This window comes from Carlito syrichta, unplaced genomic scaffold (genome assembly GCF_000164805.1).
Source record: "Carlito syrichta isolate Samal-C Ts95f unplaced genomic scaffold, Tarsius_syrichta-2.0.1 Scaffold287800, whole genome shotgun sequence".
NCBI lineage: Eukaryota > Metazoa > Chordata > Mammalia > Primates > Tarsiidae > Carlito > Carlito syrichta.
In genome coordinates this window covers 630158-653818 of record NW_007231896.1, presented here as the reverse complement: position 1 = coordinate 653818, position 23661 = coordinate 630158, and the positions used below count along the sequence as shown (strand labels likewise).

Here is a 23661-nt window from a genome sequence, read left to right as displayed (position 1 = left end):
CAGTTTAAGCCAGGCTTGTGGAATAATCTAAGTATTTATTTCTGCTGGAGTCATCTGGATTCTATTCAAACATGAGGTTGTACTTTGAGATTTGATTTGAAGTCATGGCTTACAAAGTATCTTTAAAAAGAAGAGTTGCTTTTGTCCCCAAGTATCAGATCTTAAAGCATGTACAATCTTGCAGTGTCTGAATATAAGACCAAATAAACCATTAACCAGTCATCCTAGGAAGAGAGAGAGTACCTTTTATATAAAAGGAGGCTTTGCAATATCAGAGGTTTCTGAATCCAGACTTAGTTATAGTTGGCAGGGTTCCAGTTGAGCCCTGTGGGACTCTTGGGAGAAGGGAGGCTTCCTTATGTGCTGGAAAGAACTGATTTAGGCTGGTGGAGAGCTGGGCTGTAGTTCTGGCTCTCTCACCAACTACCTTTGGCCTTTTCGAGACTCATTTTCCCCAAGTACAAGAAAGGAGAATCATTTCTCCCTAACTTGCATGTCAGTGTGAAAGGAAACAAACTCACGTATAGCATACAAAGAAGGGATGTCACCTTGGGTCACAGAATATACAACCTGACTGTGTGAATCTGCAGTCCTCGTACAAGTACCAACTCAGCCATTAATTCAACTTCTCAAGCTCCTTTTCTACTTTGGGCCTCATTTGTAAAATTAGCAAGCAAGACTCAAGAATCTCTCAGGCAAGATCCTTTTCTAGTCTTTGCTAGTAGGGCCTCACCATAGGACTCTAATTTTTCAGAGAAGCATGCTGCCTTGTTTTATAGGACAATAGGGCTCTTAGAAATGGGGGAGAGTGCATGTGTGATTGTAGGCCCCATCTGTGAATGGGGCTTTACATGCAATATCTTATTATCTCTCACAACAACCTTGGGTGGCCTGAATCATTATTCCCACTTTATAGATAAGGAAAGTGAGGCTTACAGAGATAAGGTATCTTGGGGTATCAGGATCACAGAGCTAGCAGGTGTTAGAACCCCCACTTGCAGGTGCCTCTGACGTCTGCAAACAAGTAAATAAATCCCGGGCTCTTGTCATCTTGGAATTCCCTGCTTTTGAGTTCCACAATTAGATTCTGTGTCCGTTTCAAGTCACTATTTAAAAAAAAAAAAAAATCACACTTGTTTTAACAGCACTGACCTCTGAATCTTCCCATCTGTCCATCATTAACAGGAAACTAGCATTTAAAGGAATGAATATTTTATCACCTTCTATTGGAAAGGCCTCTGGTCATTTTCTTCTCCTGAGTTGCCAGTCTGCTGGGGCTCAATTTACTTAATAAGAGATAAGCTCTGAGACTTAAAGATAAGGCGGGCTTTTAAGGGGCTGCTATTAGGAGCCTCCTTTTTCTTTTTTTTCTTTCTTTCTTTCTTTTTTTTTTTTGGAGGGTCAATAAGTATTCCATAGTAACTTCTCCTGAGTGGGTCACAATGTTTGTTATACTTTAGCTTGGCCCAGGATGGTTTCAGCTTTTAATCCCCTCCTTGTTTTCTGGAATGAGGCAAACAGACATGTGACCTTTAACTGTTGCGTGACCTTGAGTAAAGAACAGAATTTTTGTATATCATTGTCCTGGGCTATGAAATGGGAATAACATAGTCTTTGCTCCTAAAAGTGATGTGTACATATAAAGTGATACAGAGAGCTGTTGTTTCTTTTCTTTGCTTCTCTTTTTTAACATAGTTACGGTTTATTATAATGAAAGGATACAGAATCAAGTTAGCAAAAAGGAAAGGCACATGGAGTGATATTCAGGAAAACCAGGGTGCAAGCTTCCAGATGTCCTATTCCATCAAAATGTATTTAATTTTCCCAGCAACAATGTATGACAACCACAGAAGTTCCCCTAAACCTTGGCATCCAGTGTCTTTACTGGGAAGCCATAGAGGATTTGTTTCATAGTAGGTTCTGGAAACCTGAGTTCCTTCTGCTTTCTCATGTGTTGTCAACTTCGGATGCTGTTTACAATGTGTTATGGTCATGCTTTAAGTGAAGTAATGCATAACTTGCTCGCCTCATCTTGTCCAAAAGCCTAGCAGAAACCTCCCTGCTCGCTACACTTTCCTATTTATAAGTCCAGCATAAGGGAGGCAGAAGCTCTTGAGTAAATGCAACCTCTTTTTGCGAATCAATAGATTCACTTTCCAAACTGTATTAATAATAATAATTGTCTTTGGCTTTTCGTACCTCAGAAAAAGTGATCGGCTATCCTTTTCTTTATTTAATACTTCATTTACTTATTTATTTATTCATTTTGAGTTGGAGTCTCACTCTGTCACCTAGGCTGGAGTGCAGTGGCATGCTTATGGCCACCCCAGCAATGACCTGCTGGCCTCAGGTGATCCTTCTGCCTCAGCCTTCCAAATAGCCAGAACTACAGGCTCATGCTACCATGCCTGGCTAATTTTTTTATATTTTTTTTTTTACTGTAGAGATGAGATCTCTCCAAATTGCCCAGGCTGTTCTCAAGCCTCTGGGCTCAGGCAATCCCCTCACCTCGGCCTCCCAAAGTGCTGAGATTACAGACTTGAGCCACCAGGTCTGGCCATCAGCTATCTTTTTAAAGCAACAGACAGCATCACAATACAGAGCATTTTTCACATGTCACTTAATTTTGACCCTTCCAATAACTCAGTGAGATTGGAAGAATAGCTGCAAAGACTATGGTTTGAAATTTAAGAATACCAAGTCCCCCCAATTTAAGTGTTGCGTCAGAGGTCAGAACCTCTGATTCTAAGTCTAGTGTTTCTTAATACCTTAACAAGCTTCCTATTTAAGTGAGATTTCCGCTTTCCAAGTGGGCATTTTCTAAGTTCATTCACTCAAAAACCATTGTTAATCACTCAACATGTGTCAAGTATATTTTAAAATAATGAGTCTCTAGAATTATGTCACCCAGCATACCCTTGAATTACTGCTGAAGCAGAAGTAAAAATGTTTTCTTATACTTAATGGACAATTTTTAGAGTAATTTAACATTTATTCACTTGTTCATTCAAAACGTAATCATTTATAGAGCACCTTGCATGTGCCCAACACATAGGGAAGTAATAGTGACCATAGTCTGGTTCCTACCATCAGGAGCTTGTGGACAACCCCTTAAATGCTCACGACAATCAGATGAGGAAATTGAGCTTCAGAGAGCAAAGTGCCCTCTCTGAGAGCCATGACTAGGAACCGTAGTCTTTCTGTCCCTTTCAGTCTGAAACCTTTATCTCTCTACAACTTTGTGTTACTGCAGTGGTCTGTATGCATAGAAAGAAACAGTCAGGCAAAGATAAGAGCCAGGACCATGGACCATAGCACTCACATGGTGAAAGATTGATGATTAGACGTTTCTTTGTTTTATCAATATTTACAGATGAGGATACAAGAATAATAAAATGTGCACCCTGCCCTCAGCAATCTTTCCAAGCTGTGGGACTGCCAACTCAGGAACAGTTACAATGTGGTACACTAACTCTCATCATAAGATGAAGCACATTTTGTACTCTATTTCAATAGCCTTATAACTTTTCTATCTCCCCCCATTAGAGAAGAAGCTCTGTTAAATCAGGAACCAAATCAACAAGCCATCTCATTCACCATCATTGTCCCAGGAAAAGCACGGTGCATGACACCGATAAGTACTTGGTGACTTTTATTTTTTAATGAAAGGATGCAGCAGAAGTAACAAGAGTATGGAGGAGGCCCCAAACCAGGCCTAGAGAGTAAGACAAGGCTTCCAAGAAAACGTCCCAGTGGAGATAAATCTTAAAGGACAAACAGGCAGATTGATATCTCACCCATGGGAGAGCCAAGTAGAAAAGCACTTTCAATTATGCACAGTTTGGGTTTATCCATTCCACTGCTTCTCCTCCGTTTGCAGAGATAATTGAGAGGCAGCCGCGGTTCAACTGTGCTAAGTGCCCGTAGTGAGCAGTGAATTACGGGGAACAGAATGCTCTTCATTTTGTTCGGTAAAGGGTGAGCTAGTAAAAACAAAAGTGAGGGCTGGTAATTTATTGGTCCTCATTAACAAGGACTCTGTAGGCATTCTTAAAGGATTCCTTTTGGATGGAGCTCGGTTATCAGGAGCAAAGAAATCGTATTCTCTGCTGACTACCTGCACACTGAAGCTTGCAAGAGCAACTCTGGAAGTGCATCTTCTTCTGCACACCATGCTCACTCATAGTCCTGTTTTCTGCAAGAGTGCATGTGAGCTTCTGGGAATGTCGGATGTGATGTTAATGAAAAAGGCGCACCCGAAATAGCTGTCTGAGTAATGTAGCCGTCAAATGGCAAACGGCCTGGGCTCAGACTCCTGGCTTCCCCTCTCACTGATGGCTGGACCCTCTCCAGGCCTTGTTTTTCTCCTCTGCGACACAGAACCAACTGTGGTTTTACCTAATAGAACTGCCCTGGACCTCTCAAGAGAATGTATGCAAAACACAAATGTTTAGAACAGCGCCTGCCACATAGAAAGTGCCCAGTTAATGTAAACTCATAATAAATGTCTTATGTGGTGGCCAGAAAGAGCTGGATTTGAATCTGACTTCTTACTAGCCTTGAAGCTTTGGAAAGTCTCTAACATCTCTGAGCCTCACTTTCTACTATTTACGGTGAAGTTGATAATACCGTCTTAGAGTTGAAGTTGATAATACCGTCTTAGAGTTTTTACAGAGATTTTAAGTTACATGAGAATGAAAGTGACAATGGGACTTAAGGAATAAACTCAAGTACTTACTTCTCATAGAGCAATAGTGCCATTAGCTGGTCCAAGCCTGACCGTTTTTCTTCACACTTCCCTTATCCTTCTATAGTACATTTACCATATGTCTCAGCGGGCATTCACTGGGTTCCTCCTGGGTGCTAGGCACTATACCTACTCTTAAGGGACTCCCAATCTGATGGAAAGAAACACACTTTGTCAGACCACTATAAAACCACTGCGGCTAGTCCCTGCAGTGGAGGTAGGAGCTAAGCTCTAGCAGTTGCTGGCAAGAAACAACTAATGAGTGCTTCCAATATGGAATGTTTCTGGGCAAAGCCCTTGATTGACTCATTAGAAAGGAATTCAAACATAGCTACTACTGCTAGTATCCTAAAATGTGTTCTTATACATAGTTGTATAATGCGTCAATGACTAAAGAAATTATTCTAACATATTAACAGTACTATGGTGCCTGATATTTTTTGTTTACTTGACATCCGTTTTCTCCTTTGAGCCTCAGAATACCTGAGTGAGGGACAGAGCTGATACCAGTGACTCAGAGGCACTAAGTGACCTGCCCAGGGTGTTACAGTTAGCACACAGCACAGTAAGACCAGATGGGTAAAAAGAGAAGGAAGATACAGATAAATGTGAAAAGCAGTCAGGATCTTCTGGATCCTCCTGTCATGATTTCCATACCACTCCTGGGCCCTTTTCTTGAATGAAAACCTTCTGTAACTATCAGATGGCTTGTACCCGACCCCAACAGAAGCTGGACTTTGTACGAGGATCTGGGTATTTGCTATATTTTAAATGGCTTGGATCTCAGATTTAGCATGGAGCAGTTTAAGCTCAGCTACAAAATGTTTTTAGCCACTTGGGCAGAGCATAGCACCTCCCAGGACCTCATTTTTGTCTAAGGAAACGAGAATTATTATTATTATTATATTTTTACCACAGGACCTGAAGCTTCTGCCACTTTTTTATTCTGTGATTCTGTGAAGAGCCTCATGGCAGAGACGCCCTGTTAACATTTGTTAAATGATGCGCACCCACTCTCCTTGTCAGATTATTCTGGGGAAGGTGCCTGGCCTGGTATTTTCAGACTCAGAGCAGGTCCCCATGGGCTTGTCCCCGTGGTGCTCTTAGCCAGCTTGGAGTTGAAGTCTGGGGTTGCTTTGTTCTTTGAAAGTGGAGTACCAGAGTTTTTGACTGTGCTGAATTCGATTTTTCCATAGGTTCCCACCAGCCAAAAGAAAGAAGGTGTTTATGATGTGCCAAAAAGTCAACCTGTAAGTGTAAGTATATCTCTCTACTGCCAGGATTCACATACCAAGGCTGTGTCTGCAACCTGTGAAAGGAAATTCCTCTCCTGGAATGAGTGTCACGGCCCATATGGTTTGCTGGGGACTGCTTGCTGAGGACTTCTCAGGGGACCAGAGGGAAGGAGGAATGAGTCAGAAATGGTAGAAACTAGGAGGCAATGCCAGTCTGGATGGAGATCTGGTCCCATAAGTGAACGTGGGTTGAATCATGCAAACCACTCTGTCTAAGGGACTCAATGTCTCAGGTGTTCCAGGGCAAAAGTATCCAGCCAAGGTTTTATTATATCTGGTCAAGTCGAGTACAGTGTTTTTTGTTTGTTTGGTTTTTGGTTTTGTTTTTGTTTTTTCTGGGAGGAGAACTGCCCGTGCAATTTGAAAGGGTCTGAGAAGTTTCAAAGGGACAGTATGAGAAAGGCTGGCCAAGGTCTTTGAGGTTGTGTACAGGTTCAACTAATTGTGGAAAAGGTCATGGGCAGTGGGCTTGTGGAGAACCCAGGTGGCATACAGCATTGAGGATAACAGAGCCCAGAGCATCTGGACTTCATCTGCTGGTGGGACTCCCGGCCATCTGAGACAACAGGAAGTTCCAGCTCTGTGGTACTGTCCCAAGACCACTGCTGGGCCCTGAACTCCTACTTAAAACCTCCAGCTGGCACTCAGAAGGCAACCTCTAGACATAATTCAGGCAGCACTGAGGAGCCAATGGAGGATCTTGAGGACAGGCTCATGTAACATTGCCACAGTCTATGTAAAAGAAAGTAGGGTGTCTAGCCACTGTTGATCTCTTTCGACTCAACAATATATGGAAAGAGAAGGTGCTTCCATGACATTTAGTTCCTCAAGAATCCCAGTTGTGGACCCCACACTCAGAATCATAAAGACACACCTGTGTGTTTCAAGATAAGATTATTTAGGGGATTTAAAACCCTGTCCCACAGGGAGCTGCTGAAGGACTCAGAAAGGTTTGGCCTTGAGAAAATAACCCATAAATATGAGCTGGGACTCCAATGTTCACTGTAGGGAAGAGGGATTATGTTGTTCTGTCAGCCAAATCCTGAAACTGATACCGGTGGGCGGCATTATGCAAAGCCCAGTTCCAGCTCAGAGGGAGGGGACCCTCCTGGCAGTGTGGGATATTCAAGGGTGGAACTGACCCCTGAGGGTGAGCTCACCAACCCCAGAGCTGTGCAAGCAGAGCCTTGCAGACCACTTGTCAGAAGGACTTACAGGGTGATTCACACAGGGTGAGGAGATGGGCAGGCAAGCTCTTGATGTCCCCTCCCAAACCTGAGATTCTATATTCTCCACGTTAGGAGTCTTTCTGGCCCATTCTCATTCTCACTCGTCCCCTTCTCCCTTTTGCCTGAGTGAAATTTCTTTCTGATCGATGTCTATTTCTGTAACCCGCTCTGCCAATGTCTTGAAATTACCAACCCCCCACCTAAATACCATTTCTGGGCCAGGCATGGTAGTGCATACCTGTAATCCTAGCATTTTGGGAGGCTGAGGTAAGAAGTTTGCCTGAGCCCAGGGATTCAAGACCAGCCTGGGAAACTCAGCAAGACTTCATCTCTACAGTAAATCAAAGTTAACCAGGCATGGTGGTGTGTGCCTGTAGTCCAAGCTACTTGGAAGGCTGAGGTGGAAGGATTGCCTGAGCCCAGCAGGTCAAGGCTGTGGTAACTGTGAGCATGCCACTGCACTCCAGCTTGGGCGACAGGGTAAGACTCCGACTCAAAATAAATTGATGATAGATAGCACTTCTGAAACCCAGTGTGTGTTCCTTTGAATGGAAAATCATATCCACATACAGGCCTCTTTTCAAAATTCCAAGTCTAGGTTCCCTCATCAGTGTGGCACTGCTCAGGGAAAAAGCAATTTTTCTCCCCAAGGCCTTTGCATCTCATCAAGCCCTCTTGTCACTGAGACACTGGCCTGCTCTTCGTGTTTCAATTTGGTCTAGCTCCCAATGACACTGTTCCCTACAATTCAATTTGTGCCTGAATTGTCTCACTTGCCCCTAACAGGTTTAGATACATTAAGGAAACATGCTCCATTTGGTGCCTCAGTTTTTGTGAATTTCTTAACCATTCTGGCTACAGCATCTCCATGTTAATAGCTCTGGAAAAAAATATCCAAGCTCCTTAGCCCAAAATACACAGCAGGCTGCCTGAAGGCCCCCCCTCAACCTCTGTGTCTAATCTATCTCCTTCTGGTTCAGGACGATGAGACCCCACTATCCTGAAGGATCCACCATTCCCCCACTTTCTGCCGCCCACCCCAGCTTCCAACTTCGCTTCAGGCTTTGTGTTCTTTGGGAGACTTTCTTCACCTTTACTCCGAACAACATCAGCCTATCACCTCCGCACTGTGCTCCCCATACCCTGTCACTCCTGTATTGATAGTATTTCTTCTTCCCCATTACTTCCATAAACTTCCTGGGGTCCTTATATTACCAGAAGCAAGCCCAGGGTCTAGTACATGATTGCTCCAGGAACGTTTAGCAAATACATGAATGACTCTACCCTGTGGAAGGCATTTATGAATATCTCTGGCAGATTCTTTTCAAGGGAATTCCCTGCTTTTCTGACTTCAAAATAGTCACTAAATGCACTAGAGTTTTGCTTGCAAAATATCTGGGCTGCCTGAATGGCATGCAGGGTTCCAACCTGCTGTTCCCTCAGAGTCTTTGAATCATCTGATGGTGATGACTTTTCCATGAGCTATTTTCAACATTTTTAAAAGGCTAAGAGAGGCAAGAAGTAAAAGGCTCGCTGTCATGTAGAGACAGGTGGATGCAGTTGGAATCTGAGCTCCTTCTCTTGCCACCTGTGGGAGTTTTTATACGTTTCTTTGCCCCTGAGTCTCTGTTCTCATTTACCAAAAAAGATTACTGAAGCAAACTAGAGAAGAAAATAGTATATGTATTGGAAACTTGATCTCACTTGCCTGAGCTTCCCAGAGGTTCCCACATCCCTCTCTGCTCTGGGACCTTCCTGCCCTCCAGGCTTCCCCTTATAGACTCTGATGAGTACACATTCCCTAGAGTACTTCTGTGCTAAGAAAATCCCATGATCTCTCTGTGTCCTCCTTCACCACTGGTTCCTTGGTCAGAAAGACAAATAAACCAGAGATAACCCAACTAGTACATGATAAGCAGCTTGCAGGGTGTTGTGGGACTTTCACAATTTTCCCACAAGAAGGGACACTGCCCAGTGGGTCCAGGTTTGCACAGAGGTCAGGTGAGAAACTCAGCCTGGGGCTGTCCTTGGGGAAATCATCCCATCAGCTCCCAAAGAAATGACCTGATCTTTAGAGTCAGATTCGGGCATTGCTGTCACCATGGCCACTTAGGGGATTTTTGCATCTCTGATTTGCTGTGTCATCTGTAAAAAGCAAATAATACCTACCTTGTAGCTTTGTTGAAGGATTCTAGGAGACATTTATGCAAAACTCTTATCAGAAGGTATGAGTTAGATTACACAAGAACATTTCTGTGTGTTGCTATTACAAGTCATGCTCTAGCAAACAGTTCTCACTCAACTGGGGACTGTCAACTCTCTGAGGGGATTACCCACACTCTCTAGGAAGCCTTCCTTACCCCAAACAGGGTAAGCAATCCCTCTGGGGTACTTCTGTACTTCTCTTTGCATTGATCACAATGGATTGTCATTTTCTCTTAATGTATCCCTGTGAGCCATTGGACTTTGAGTTCCTCAAATGCCTTGGCTGAAATTATATCTCATGAGCTTTATAATCTCAGCTTCTACAAAAATGCCTGAAATATGGTTGCCATTGAGGACTGAGATCGTAACCCAAGCTGTAAGAGAGATCAGAGCTCAAATTCTGACTTGATTGCCATCCATATGACCTTGAGAGTGTCCTTTGCCCTATTCGGTCTTTAGTTTTCTCAACCATATAATGGCTATATGAAAACCAAGATCATTGTGTCCCAAGAGTTTAACTAGATTAATAACAGTGATCACTCAGTATGCATTAGCAATTCATAGACACCACCTAAATGTTTGTAGCATTGAATTACTCACCAGGAATGGTCATTTTTACTCCACACTCCCTGCATTGAGTTCTTTGAGGATAGGAATTATATTATATTCATGTCTGTATGACCAGTGAGCCTTAGCACTGGTAATCTGCCTAAGTAGTGAATGAATGAATGAAGAAATGAATGCCCTTAGACCCAAAATGTATTTATTGTCAGATAATTAAGTTATTTTTCCAAACTGGGCACAGTGAGTCATGCCTATAATCCAAGCACTTTGGGAGGCCAAGGTGAGAGGATTGCCTGAGCTCATGGATTCGAGACCAGCCCAGGCAACTTGGCAAGACCTCATCTCTATAATAAGTCAAAAAATTAGCTGGGTGTGGTGGCGCATGCCTGTAGTTCCAGCTACTTGGAAGGCTGAGGTGGAAAGATCACCTGAACCCAGCAGTTCGAGGCTGTGGTGACTGTGAGCATGCCACTGTACTCCAGCCTGGGCAACAGAGTGAGACTCCAACTCAAAAAAAAAAACAAACAGCCAAGTTATTTTTCCTTCTGAGCCCAAATATACCATGTCAAACTAAGGCAGTGTTTATTATCAAGGAAGCCTCCTCACCTGGCCCCTCCTTGAACTTGGCATTCAGCAGTTCTTACCCTGTTTTGCCCCCAACCTCCATGAATATGTGTTGTTTTTTCCTTTGTAACTTGGATCACCAACAGGTGGCCTTCTAAAGACAAACATACACACATGTGCACACACCTTTGTTCACTCCCTTCCTTGCATCAGGAACCTTGCATCAGGTGAAGCCAAAACATTTTGCTTGCTTGGTAGGGTTATTATTTTTCTTTTTTTCTAACTAGGGTCAGACTTTCTTGCTGGGGCCTTGTGGAAAGTGTTGAGTCATCAAAGTCCTGTAATTCTCCTAAAGAGTGACCTGGACATTATAAAATATTAAGGACACAATCTGACAATGAAGAATCAGCATAGTCCTTCTACCCAAAAACCCTTGGGACCATTTGCATGTCACACAGAAGGTTGGAGAAAGGATTTGGGCCCAGTGGTTTTGCCGGATACCTGTTTGAAAACCCCTATAATATTTGGATTTTAAAATTGTATCAGTTATACCTCTTGCCTTGTCTTAGATAATATAAAATTAGAAACAACAATTACATATTCCACTTCTAAAAACTATATTTAGTTGCAGACCTTTTAAAAAATTTTAAGTTGCATATAACAATGTAATATATAAAAGAGAAAAAAGGGAAAGCTTTCAAACTGATGTTTCAAGGAACATTGGCTAACCGCATGTTCACAGATGAATCCGAAAATTCACTATTTAGGACTTTCAGATTCTTAAGTACAATAATGTGTACTGTGAATGTAATATATATTTATATATGAATATATAATATGGATATATTATGAGTATATGAATATATATTACATAAATTGAATAGTTGTTAATCTCCTTTGATCTAAAAATTCTTTTTTCATACCATATCTAATGTGTCTCAACTTGAGAATCATTCCATTAGAGACTTGTTAACAGGAGATGTGTTTGCTCGTGGGCATGTATGTGTGCACATGTGTGCTATTGATACAAAACAATCCATCCCAAAACTCAGTGACTTAAAACAACAGCATTTATTATGGTTCACAAGTCTGTGGGTCAGCTGCATGGTTCTTCTGGTATCTGCTTTTCCCTGCACTCCTTGACACACCTGTCTCTGCCAGTCTTTACTGGGCTCTCTCATGTTTGGAAATTGGCTGGTTGTAGAGTGGTCTGGAATGGCTTCATATGAGAACTTCATGTAGGACCGCCTCCAGCAAGTTAGTCCAGTCTTGGTCACTGAATGATGAACAGGTTCCCAGAGCATGAATGGAAGCATACGAAACCTTTGAAGGCCCAGGTTCATGATTTCTACCACATTCTTTAGTCAAAGTAATTCATAAGACTGCACCAGATTCAGAGAGTGGGGAAGAAACTCTACCTCTTGGTGAGAACTTCTGCAGTTTCATTGCAGAAGGATGTAGAACCAGAGAGAAGTTATGGCTTGTGTTCCACCATGCAATCCGTCTACCACAGTCCATATAAAATCAGTACTGGATCATGATAGTCAAGTATTGAAATATAAAATACACTTTCTTGTTTGACTTCACTGTTTTGTTTGTTGTTTCTGCTCTTTCTACTTTTGGCTATTATCTGGGGAGTTTTAACAGCCCGTTTGGTAACATGGCCTTCCAGTTCCATGACCTTCATCCTTGAATCTTTTCACTGGTAGCAGCCTTATTGACCTCAGACTCTCGGGAGCCCCTCCTTTCTCTCACCATAAGCTTCTGTTCAACCTCCTCTTCCACTCCAATACTCTTACTGAACTTTTTCTTGGCTCAAGATCCAGTTAAAATGTTATTTTCTCTCTTTAGCTTTTCTTGAATCTCTAGGGTCATTGTTTTTTGAATGCACTTCTGCTGAACTTCTGACCATGTTTTTTTTTAAAGCAGGATTTATTGAGAGGACAGAAAAGCTCCCACAGTGGAAGGGGACCCAAAGGGGTTACCCGACCACATTTTACTGTGGTTATCAGGGAGCAGTAATTTCTAGTGGTTCAAAGTATGGAGTTTGGCACCAGAACAACTTGAATTTGAGTCCCCACCTCACTGTTTCCTAGTTCTGTGGCTTTGAGTGATTCAGTTAGTCTTTCAAAGTCTCAGTTTCCTCACCTGTAAACTGGAGTTAATGATAGTACCTGCCATAGAGGTTTTCTGTAAGGACTATGTTAAAGTATGTGAACCAGCTCAGTACTTATTGCAGTGAGAATTAATGGCTGTGGGTCATTATTCTATTTATTTCTCCTACTTTTTTATGACCTCCTAGAGGAGAGAGAAAACTTCTCATCATCACTTTTTCTAAAGTATATCCTGGGATATATGATCTCTTTTAGATTTTAAAGGTTGGACCCTCTAACTAAAAAAAAAAAAAAAAATGTGTGTACATGTAAATTTTTGTTGGCCCTGAAACCAACAGGAATCTTCAGTCTCTATCCCAGAGCCTCAGTCAGCAGCTCGTTGTCCCTGTTTCATCGACAGAGATGCCCTGGGCAACATGCCAAGTTTGATGTAGCAAAGAGTTCCAGAATCTTAGGACAGCAGAAGTTAGAATTTGCTGTAGTTTCTAATGGCCTCTCCAACCTTGGTGCGTCGACTTATGGGCGCAATGTTTTGCATCAGTAAGCTAGGACCCAAGTACATACAGAAAGCTAGTTCAGTCTTTTTAGTTTCATCACTCATTTTTGCCCTAGTTTTAACTCCTTGACCCATTAACTCAGGATTCCCAGCTGTGGTTATGATCGCTTCCTTCTTTTTTTTCTCAGTTAACACATTTGGATGCTTTCATTTGCTTGCTTTAATTTGGACCTGTGATATCCCCTTCTAGAAGATTTGTTTTCAGGGCCATGCTATGTTTCCCTTTACCTTTTCCTGGGAACTCTGAACCAAGATAAGGATTAATTCCACTCACTCCTAGAAATACACATTTCAACTCTTTTTCTGATTAAAGCAGCTGGAAGCGTAGCACTGGAGCTAATTTCTCCTGTGATCTTAAATACACGGGTACATTTTTGTATCAGAATCTCTGAAAGCCAGCAGCATAAATGCTTGCTGACAGGAAATGGTAACCAGCTGGAGAGGCAGGGGGAGTTCAGGAAGGAGAATATAAGTTGAGCAAAGCCTTGATGGATGAACTTAGCAGGATTTGAACAAGGAGAAATGAAAGCACCTTCTAGGAAGACCACTGAGGTCTTTCTGACTCCTGAGTCCATATTTACTGTATTCAGCAGTACACAGAGCTGATAAATTTATCATCAATTTTCATCTCAAGAAGAAGGGAAAATATAGGTCATCCTTATTTCTGCCTGCTGATAATGCCAACATGTTCTTTAGGCAAATATCTTGGCCTCTTTGCAGCTGTCAAAAACACACGTTCCTCAGTGAAGAGGAAGGTGTCTGCTAAGCATCCCATGACTGCGTTCATAATTTAGTGCTTTTTGCACTCTGTTAGCCTTTGAACATGATTCTAGTCCCACAGTGGAACCGCAAGTAGAATGGTGCATTCACAGGCCACTCAAGTGCCTATTTCAGACCTTATCACACCCCATAGCACTGAACTTGGTGGAACTTAACTTTCACAGGTGACTGTTTCACTGGCCCAGACCTAAACTTCAGCGCAACTCATGTCATTTTCACATGGGAAATACTTAGCACTTTTCTTTACCTTTCTCCCCTTTCCATGTAATATGCAATATTCCTACAACTGAAAAACATATTTTATCCTCTGCTTGTAATTATCCAGTTTAAAATCCGTTTATACAGTTATATTAGGTATACAAGACTTTCTACTTATCTGTAATAACCAGTTAGTGGAGTCTAGCAGAAACATTTTTGGGTCTTCAAAACGAAGATTCTTAAAAGCTTGACATATGCACCACATTTTTTTTTTTTATCCAGTTCACTTTCGATGGCAACATGGTTGGTTCCATGTTTTTGCAATTGTGAATAGTGCTGCAATAAACATGTGTATGCAGCTATCTTTCTGTAAAATGATTTGAGTTCCTCTGGGTAGATTCCTAGATGGGGAATTGCTGGATCATATGGAAGGTCAGTTTTTAAATCTTTTAGAAATTGCCACACTACTTTCCACAGAGATTATACTAATTTACACTCCCATCAGCAGTGTAGAAGTGTTCTCTTTTATCTGCAACCTCTCCAGCATCTGTTGTTTTTTGAGTTATTAGTGATGGCCAACCTGACTGGAGTTAGGTAGTATCTCAGTGTGTGCACATGCACCATGCAATAATATGCAGCCATAAAGAATGACAAAATTATGGACTTGACAACTACATAGATGGATTTGGAGTCTATCATACTCAGTGATCTATCAGAGGAACAAATAAGTGAATACCACACATTCTCGCTCATAAGTGGACCTTGGACCTTTTTCATAATACTATAAGAAAGGAATTGGCAGTAGCAGGACACTGCCAGCGTGTCGGGGAGGGCACATAACATCACCGAGGGTACCTGATCCTAAATCAGGCAAAGTGAGGAACAGTGGGAGGCCCAAACCTCACCTGCTCATAGACCACTTTTGTACCTAATTCTGACTTGTACCCCACATCTTGGAAATGAAATTAAAAGAAAAAGTTTGACATAGTAGTAAAGAGGAAGGACATATTATCAAATCGATAAGTTGGATTTGACATTAATTTCCTTTTGATGAGACGCAAATTCAGAAACTGAAAGGAATGATCAGAAACCTCAAGATTCTTTCCTCACTCTGGGGTGTAATCTTTGCTGATCACTTCAACTTTCTGAGATTCATTTTCCTCATCTGCAAAATGAGAACGATAGTCATCCTTTACTGACATCTTGGGCCCCTTGTGAGACTCACAAGGCGATGGCGTGTGAAAGTATCTTTTGCAAAAAGGATGGGAAGGGGTTTGCCTTTACAAAATCCTAAGGAAGAGAAAAAACTAGAGATGGTATATATGACTCCGGTTATTGTATGAGCAGTTTTATGATTCAGAGGAAAGGCACAGTGGTATGAACTCAATATAAGAAAGAAATGTCAGACTCTCTGAGCTGATTTTCAGAAGAAAGGACAGCCTCTCAGAGTCATGAGCTCTCTGCCTCTAGTAGTATTCAAGAGCAGATGAATGGTTCTCTAAGGGATTCCTATATCGTGAAGGAGACTGCCCTAGTGGGCCTCAGAATTATCTGGTCTCACATTCCATCTGCCACCATGTTCATGATGTAGGCCAGTCTTTTCCTCAAAATCTTCCTCCCGATACCTCAGCTGCCATGTCAGAGACCCCAGGGGCATCATTCCTAACCTCTTCATCACCCTGAGTTTGTAGTAGTCCACTCTGAAATGCACAGCAATAAGTTATGTTGTTACCTTGTGTACTTGGTGTTATGGATGCAAAGAAGTTTGTCAAATATTATAATCAAGTCACCTCACTAAACAAACAATGGGCACAGAGTAGGTGCCTAAAAAATCGACTGCTCGATCGTTTCCTTCTGGAAAGCTTGAAATCAGGGCTGTAGATCAAGTCTGTCCCAAAAAGCAGCCACACTGGGAGAAACTGATTAAAAAAAAAAGTCCAGATGATCCAATTTGACACCCCAGCCTCTGATTCTGCTTCTTTCTTTGTTTCATAGTGCCATGCCACTAGCTATACGTATTATGGATGTAAGGTTAATTTAGCTGTAAAAAAAGTAGCTAGAATGTATTGAGCACCTACTGTATGCCTTGGACAGCCGAGGCTCTGGATTGAGCTAATCTCTGTCAATAGTCACAGCCCTAGGAGGGGTTGGCCTTTACATATAAGAAAACTGAGGCTTCAAAAGGGCCATATAACTCACCCACAATTACAAAGCTAGTATGTGGCAGAACCGGAATTTGATCTTGAGGTTGCTCCAACTCAGGCACCCACACAATTTCTACTAAAATGTACTGCCCTTATGATTGAAGAATACACGGCTGGGCTCAGTGGCTCAATCTGTAATCCCAGCACTTTGGGAGGCCGAGGCAAGTGGATTGCCTGAGCCCGTGAGTTCGAGACCAGCCTGGGCAACTTGGTGAGACCACATCTATACAATAAATAAATAAATAATTAGCTGGGCGTGGTAGTGCACCCCTGTAGTTCCGACTCCTTAGAAGGCTAAGGTGAAAGATCACCTAAGCCCAGCAGGTCAATGCTTGGGGCGGCCGTGAGCTTGCCACTGCACTCCAACCTCAGAGACAGACTTCAACTCAAAGACAAAAAAAAAAAAAGGAAAGAAAATGCAAAGCCCTCCATCTCCTTACCCTCACCCTTGTGGAATTAGCACTCAGGGTTCAGGTCCCATCTTCTATTGCTCACTGTTTTAGAGTCTTTATAACAATACCTATACCACAGCCCAGCATTCCTTGGTGGGCTGTGAACAACTTTCTCCTGCTTTAGACTGAGTTCCAAGCAGGCATGCCATGTCTAAGTCATTCCTGAAACCTCACCCTGCCTGGCACACTGCTCTCTTCATCTTGGATGTTGAAAAGATGTTTGTGAATCCAAGAACAAATTTCATCAGAACCACTCACCTCTGAAGCTCAGAAAGATTCTCATGTTGCTACCCTACTTCTCCTGCAGACACCCTGTCCCCCAACGATCAGTGTTTGATTGACGTTCCTTGCCTTTGATTTAACTCATTTCCCCTGCTGCACATGTAGGAAGCATCAATCCATTAATGTGAAGAATTGCAAAATTATCTGGACAACTGTTCCCTACTTACCCCCTCCCCCTGCAACTCCCATCTTTTATGGCAAATAAATTTTCATTCACAATTCAGCAGTTGGTTTTTCCTTCAGTTTGAAATCTGGATCAAGATGTTGGATAATTGGATTAAATCTAGTCTGAACATTTGTCAGTTTCACTTCCTCATTAAGCACCACATTGTAGAGAAATTATAATTATTGCAATGCAGTTAACATAGATGTCACACAAGAAGGGGCCATACCAAAGTGAGAGAAAGGAATCAGAATCTACATCTTCCCGCAAGTGTAGAAGGCTGCCCCTTTAGATGCTTCTTAGGTGGGCTTTCTTTTAGCCATATTTAACAAAAATTGTCCTCAGATTGAATCCTGAATTCCTATAACCTTAGAGTTAACAGCAACATTTAAAAAGAGTTATTTGGTTTTGCTTCTCCCCACACCCAATGCGAGAATCTCTCAAGAACATTTTTTTTGAAGACGTGGCTAAACGTTGCTGAATGTTTGACTTCAGCTCACATACCTGCAGTGACAGACCTTTGTTACTATTGTAATCCCAGATCTTCAATTGCTAGAAAGCCCATTTTGTTTGAGTTCCCTTATAATTTCTATCCATTTATTTATGCATTCATTGGGCAAACATACTTTATTAAGAACCTCCTATCTACTAGACAGTGTTCTATTTACTAGGGGTAGAAAGATGAATAAGATAGGCTCCTGACAAATCTTCATGGTCTCAAAAAGAAGACAGACATATAAAAATGGATAGAAATATAAAAATAGATTCCTGTCTTCAAGGCTGTGAGAGGCTGTGCACCACAAGATGTGGGAAGCGTGGCAGCAAGGCAGTAAACTTTGTTTGAAGGAGTTTAGTGAGGTCTTCACCCAGAGGAAAGAGCTGAAGTGGAATCTTAAAAGATGATGCACATTTGTTGCTGGAGAAAGGGTGGAACAGCAATCAGGAAGAGGGCACTGAATGTTTAAAAGCACTGAGAAGGCTGGACTTGTTGGCTCAGCCTGTAATCCCAACACTTTGGGAGGCTGAGGCAAGTGAATTACCCGCGCCTGCAGGTTCGAGACCAGCCCGGGCAACTTGGCAAGACTTTGTCTCTACAATAAATAAAAAATTAACCGGGCATGGCAGTGCATGCCTGTAGTTCCCACTACTTGGAAGGCTGAGGCAGAAGGATTGCCGGAACCTAGCAGGTCGACACTGGGGTGGCCATGAGTGTGCCACTGCAGTCCAGCCTGGACAACAGAGTGAGATTCCAACTCTGAGGAAAAGCCCTAAGATGCAAAAAAGCCTGACATATCCCGGGATTTGATGAGTAAGTCTGAAGTGGCAGGACCACAGGATGCCTTCCTGGGAGCAGGAGGTAAGGAGGATGCAAAGGGGCCGAGCAAAGGGCTGAAATGTGGCACTGAGAAACTGGGACCTGTTAGTAATCACTGATGTTTTCAAGTGTTAGAGGGACACTGTTAGAGTTGCGTTTCTCAATGTCCATCTGATGGCCTGTGGCAGGTGGCCTGGCAGTTGGGGAAACCATTAAGAAACCAATGGAATTATCTAAGAGTATCCATCAGGATAGAGTCAGGAAGAGCCCACGCCTGGTAGTTTAATAGAGGGGGGTTAATGTGAGGAAATAGTTACAAAGTTTAGAAAAGCAGAAAAGCCAAGGGTCAACCCAGATTAGTTGCAGTAAGAAGTGGCTACTATCCATTAGGGCTAGAAGAACCAAGGAGAGAGGTGTGTTGGCGGCGCTGGGGAACTGGGGCTGCCAACAGGCATTGAGAACACTGAAGTAACTTCCCAACAGGAACTGGGACCATGGAGAGAGGGGCTGCTTGGTGGGAGCAAAACCCACAGGAGATTCAGCCACTGCCAAGAATCTTGCCTGAAGCGAGCTAGGAGAGAAGTCGCTGCTTCTCCCTTTCACTCGCCATCCAAAATCCAACCACTGCCTCCTGATGATGAAACCTAAGTGGAAGTGTGTTGGCAAAAGAACCTGAGCAATGTGGTTTATAGCAATAGGCCCCTGTGTTAGCGCAGAGGCTAGAGAAAGGTCAAGAAAAGGTCTGAAGGCAAAGAGGTCCAGGGAGGCATGTGAGGAACATTGTGGGTGAAATATAGGGGCAAGGCAGGGCAGAAGAAAGAGCCAGGTGGGTTTAAGTGGATGACTGGGGTAAGACAAACAGCCTGGGCTACCTTTACAGTATAAGTTTTGGCAGGTCAGGTAACAAGGCAACAGGGACCAAGTGCCCTGTCTTCTCCCTGAAGTCTCTGTCATTTACATGCATACAGCTTTATGTCCCTAACTTCTAAGAGTGTTTGCACATCAGCCTTTCCACCTGCTGTCTTCAGGTTCTAGCCAAACACAGCAATAATCCCTTTCATCTTCCTGTCTGTTCTCAGTCCAAGACTCACATCTGAGTTGTCATATTATCACTCTGAATGATATCTGGCTCTTTCTTCCAAGGTTCAAAAACTGGCTTATTGTTAATGGAATCAAGCAGAATTGTAGAAAGCTCGCTGTTAAATCATTCCTAAAACTTGTTGTTCACAGATGCCAAATGGGGAAGGGGAGAAGTGGTTCCATAAGCAGTTGCCTGGTGCCTTGTTTGTTAAGTTGTATGTTGGGGGGAAGAAAGCACATCTGGATAAAACAATGATCACTCCATTCCTCTGCTTAAAATGCAGGCTACTGATCCCCTGGAGAAGTGGTCTTCAAACTCTAGTTAATTGCATGAGTGGGAGAAGTGAGGCGGTTAGACGAGGACATCCTGCAGGTTATTTCCCATCTGAGACTTTGTTATTCTATACTTCAATTCATGAACACAGATTGGGAGCTCACTCTTTGGGAGACTGTAAGGCAACAGAAAGAGCATGAAATTTGATGTTAGTTGGAGCTTTATACTTCTTTGTTGTATGATTCTCGGCAAATTGCTTTATCTTTTGGATTTTTAGTGACCAGTTAACAAGATGGTAAGAGCTATTTCCCTGGGTTGTTATGTGGATTAAGTAAGAGAAGAGATGTAATTACTATTGTCTTTGGTGTAGAATAGAGACTCAGTAATTGGTTGACAACATGGTTTTGCAGTTAAGAGTATGAGCTTTGCAGTTTGACTACTTGGACTTGAAATGTTTCTTCCTTAAGTACCAACTGCATGACCTTGGGCAGATTATTTAAACTTCTTGGTGCCTTAGTGTGTTCACCTGCAAAATGAGGATAGTAACTATGGTATCTACCTTAAAGAGTTCCTTTGAGGATTGAATGTGGCACCTGGCACATAGTAAGTGATTGATAAATTTTAGCCATAATTATTATTAACTATTATATGGACAAAGGACTATATCAAGTGCTTTAAGAGCTATAAAAATGTGCAAGACGTGGTGTTTTTAGTCCACTGGAAGGACTAAATTTGTTGTATGGAGCATGGGGTTGAATTGTCCATGCCCAAGTACTATAACATTGACAACAATATCAAATTTAACTTGAGAGCCTGGGATAGGGTTGAACCTGCAGGGGGTGCACTATGGCTATGGGGCCATGTCTTAATCCACTTGGGCAACCATAACAAAATTCCATTGACCGGATGGCTTAAACAACAGAAAATAATTTTTTCACAGTTCTAGAGCCTGTGAAGTCCAAGATCAAGGTGCTGATTGACTCCAGTTCTGCTGAGAGCTCTCTCCTGGTGTTGTAGACCACCAACTTTTTGCTGTGTCTTCCATGGCCCTTCTTCAGTATGTGCATGTGGTGAGCATGGTGGGTGGAGAGAGAGAGAGAGAGAGAGAGAGAGAGAGATCAACTCCCCTTTTTGTGAGACCACTAATTCTATTATGAGGTCCCCACCCTTATGGCCTAATTGAATCCTGATTACCTCCTGAAGGCCCCATCTCCAAATACCATCACATTGGAAGTTGGGGCTTCAACAGAGGAGTCTGAAAGGGACACAGACACACAAACATTTAGTCTTTAGTAGGCAAGGATAGCAACTACTAAATATTGAGCACCCCACCAAGCAAGGGGTGCTATTTCAAGAATCCCTCAAACTGCTGTTAGAAGTAAGTCTCTTCCCTACTGTAACAGATATTAAAGATCAGAGAAGTTAAATGACTTAGCACAGCCAGAAAAGGCATAACTAAGAATCTAATCCACCTTTCTCTGACCCTAAAACTAGAGTGACCTAGTTTACCATCTAAACTGGGGCATTTCAAAAGTGAAAAAAAGTTTTGCTATTTACAATTATGTCAGGACAATAGGCATAAACAAGAACTCTCTTAGGCAAGCCAGGATCTTAGAATCACCCTACCCAAAGCTGGAGACTGTTCTTGCTGGACCAAGCCGCATCTAAGACCAGAGCGTACAAGATTTCAAAAAGGAAAAAGGAGACTTCTGTCCATCTTGTTCCTGAAACTCTTTGTCCAGAGTGCTACCTCTGCTGAAGGAATGATAGTACTATCTCCAAGATAGAGGTACTCTGCTGCACACGCGCTTCTTCAGTGGACTAAAATCAGAGTACTGGAAGATCTGTTACATGGTGAGAAAAATGTGATTCAGGGGTATCTGTTCACTGCTACTGCTGCAGTGAGCCTGTCATTATTCCTCTAATACAGATCATTAACATTCACAGAGCCTTAACTACAGCATCTCTAATGAGCAGAGCTATAATATACAGTTTCCCCATAAATATCCATTGATACTGGCACTCATTCTCTCTTGGTACAGTAATTTAGCTTTTCTGGATAAATCATCGTGTTGTGGTTCTTTTTTTCTCCCTAACTGCCGTTATTAGCAGTCACAGAAGAATAATGAACAAAGTCTAGTTTAAGAAAAAAAAAGTGCAAGAGTTCAATGAATGATCATGAGGAATAAGAAAATATATATTGGTGACAGCACCAGCCCGAAGGATGCAAAACTTGCTTTTGCAGTGACTTAGAAAGACAAGAAACTAACATTTGCTAAATGCCTACAAGAACCAGGGCTCAGGGGTTGGTAAGCGGTAACTAGTTCAGGGATTGCAAAGATAGCATTGCATAACAATCATTTGTGACACTTTTAGAAACACAACTTCTCACTGGGTGTGGCAGCTTAAGCCTGTAATTCCAGCACTTTGGGAGGCCAAGGCTAGAGGATTACCTAAACTCAGGGGTTCGAGACCAGCCTGGGCAACTTGGTGAGACCTTGTCTCTACAATAAATCAAAAAATAAGCAGGCCTGGTAGTGTATGCCTGTAGTTTCAACTACTTGGGAGGCTGAGGCAGAAGGATCGCCTGAGGCCAGCACATCCAGGTTGCGGTGGCCACGAATGTGCCACTGCATTCCAGCCTGGTCAACAGAATGAGACACCAACTCAAAAAAAAAAAAAAAAAAAAAGAACAACTTCTGGAGTTCCAACCCTAAGATCTGCTTTTGTAAGGCTCAGATCAATTTATATATATTGGGAGAGTGACAAAACTCCCTGCCCCGACTGATTCGGATCTTCAACCAAGTTCTTCTAGTTTAATTAAATAACAACTATTATTTTCTCCATTTCATGGATAAGAAGATTGAGGTTGAGATGCTAAGGAGAGGGGGAAATAAAATCTGACTGCAAAAGATAAATTTTGTGCTTCTCTGCTTATGCAGAAAGAATGTCTCATGTTAAGTGACATTCATTCTTACTTGTTAAAACACTTTCCCCTTTTCCACTTCCCGCTTTCCTGTCTATCACAGAGTTCCGCCAGCATGCCATTATGTTTCTTTCCAAAATTACTGTTCTTATCTCTGGTATTATCCTTCTTTCCCACCGTCTTATGCTGTCAGACCAATACTCAGAGTTCCCCACCCCTCCCCACTTATGGCTTTGTCAAAACCAGAAGTCATGATCTCACCTACTTGTGACCAAACAGAAGAGATATGGACTGCTTTCAATGAAAAGTGTCTTTCGTAGAAGAGATATGGCCAACCTGTGGGTAAAGGGGTTCTCTGCCTCTGGTGTCTCCGGTAAGAGCTCATCGACTGTGCCTTCTTCATCCCTTCGGTACGAGATCCTCAGAGATAAGATGCTCAGTGCCAGAGAGTTCGCAGGGAAAGAAGGCAGAGACCAGAGCACAGAGGTCAGAGTGACAAACATGAAATCCCCTTGCCCCTATCGTACATGCACAAAATGTTATGGGTTTTTTTGGTCATAATTGTATAGTTTCTTCAATACTAGGGATACCTCCCAGAGCAGTCTCTGGTCACTTATGTATTATTCTGTTCAAGCACTCACTCCTTCACCTATTCTTCAAATACCATCTAGTATCCACTGTTATGTCAAGCACTGTGCTAGACCCAGGTGCTA

General features: G+C 42.4%; 1 protein-coding gene across 1 annotated transcript in view; it reads left to right on the top strand.

Moving 5' to 3' along the window:
* Nucleotides 1-23661, top strand: part of DAB1 (DAB1, reelin adaptor protein) — a gene marked incomplete at its 5' end in the record, with an annotated part of 75942 nt that overhangs the window by 4353 nt on the left and 47928 nt on the right. The window contains one exon of the mRNA XM_021709969.1: nucleotides 5944-6003. Coding sequence (XP_021565644.1) covers nucleotides 5944-6003 — 60 coding nt within the window. The remainder of the gene's footprint in view (nucleotides 1-5943; nucleotides 6004-23661) is intronic.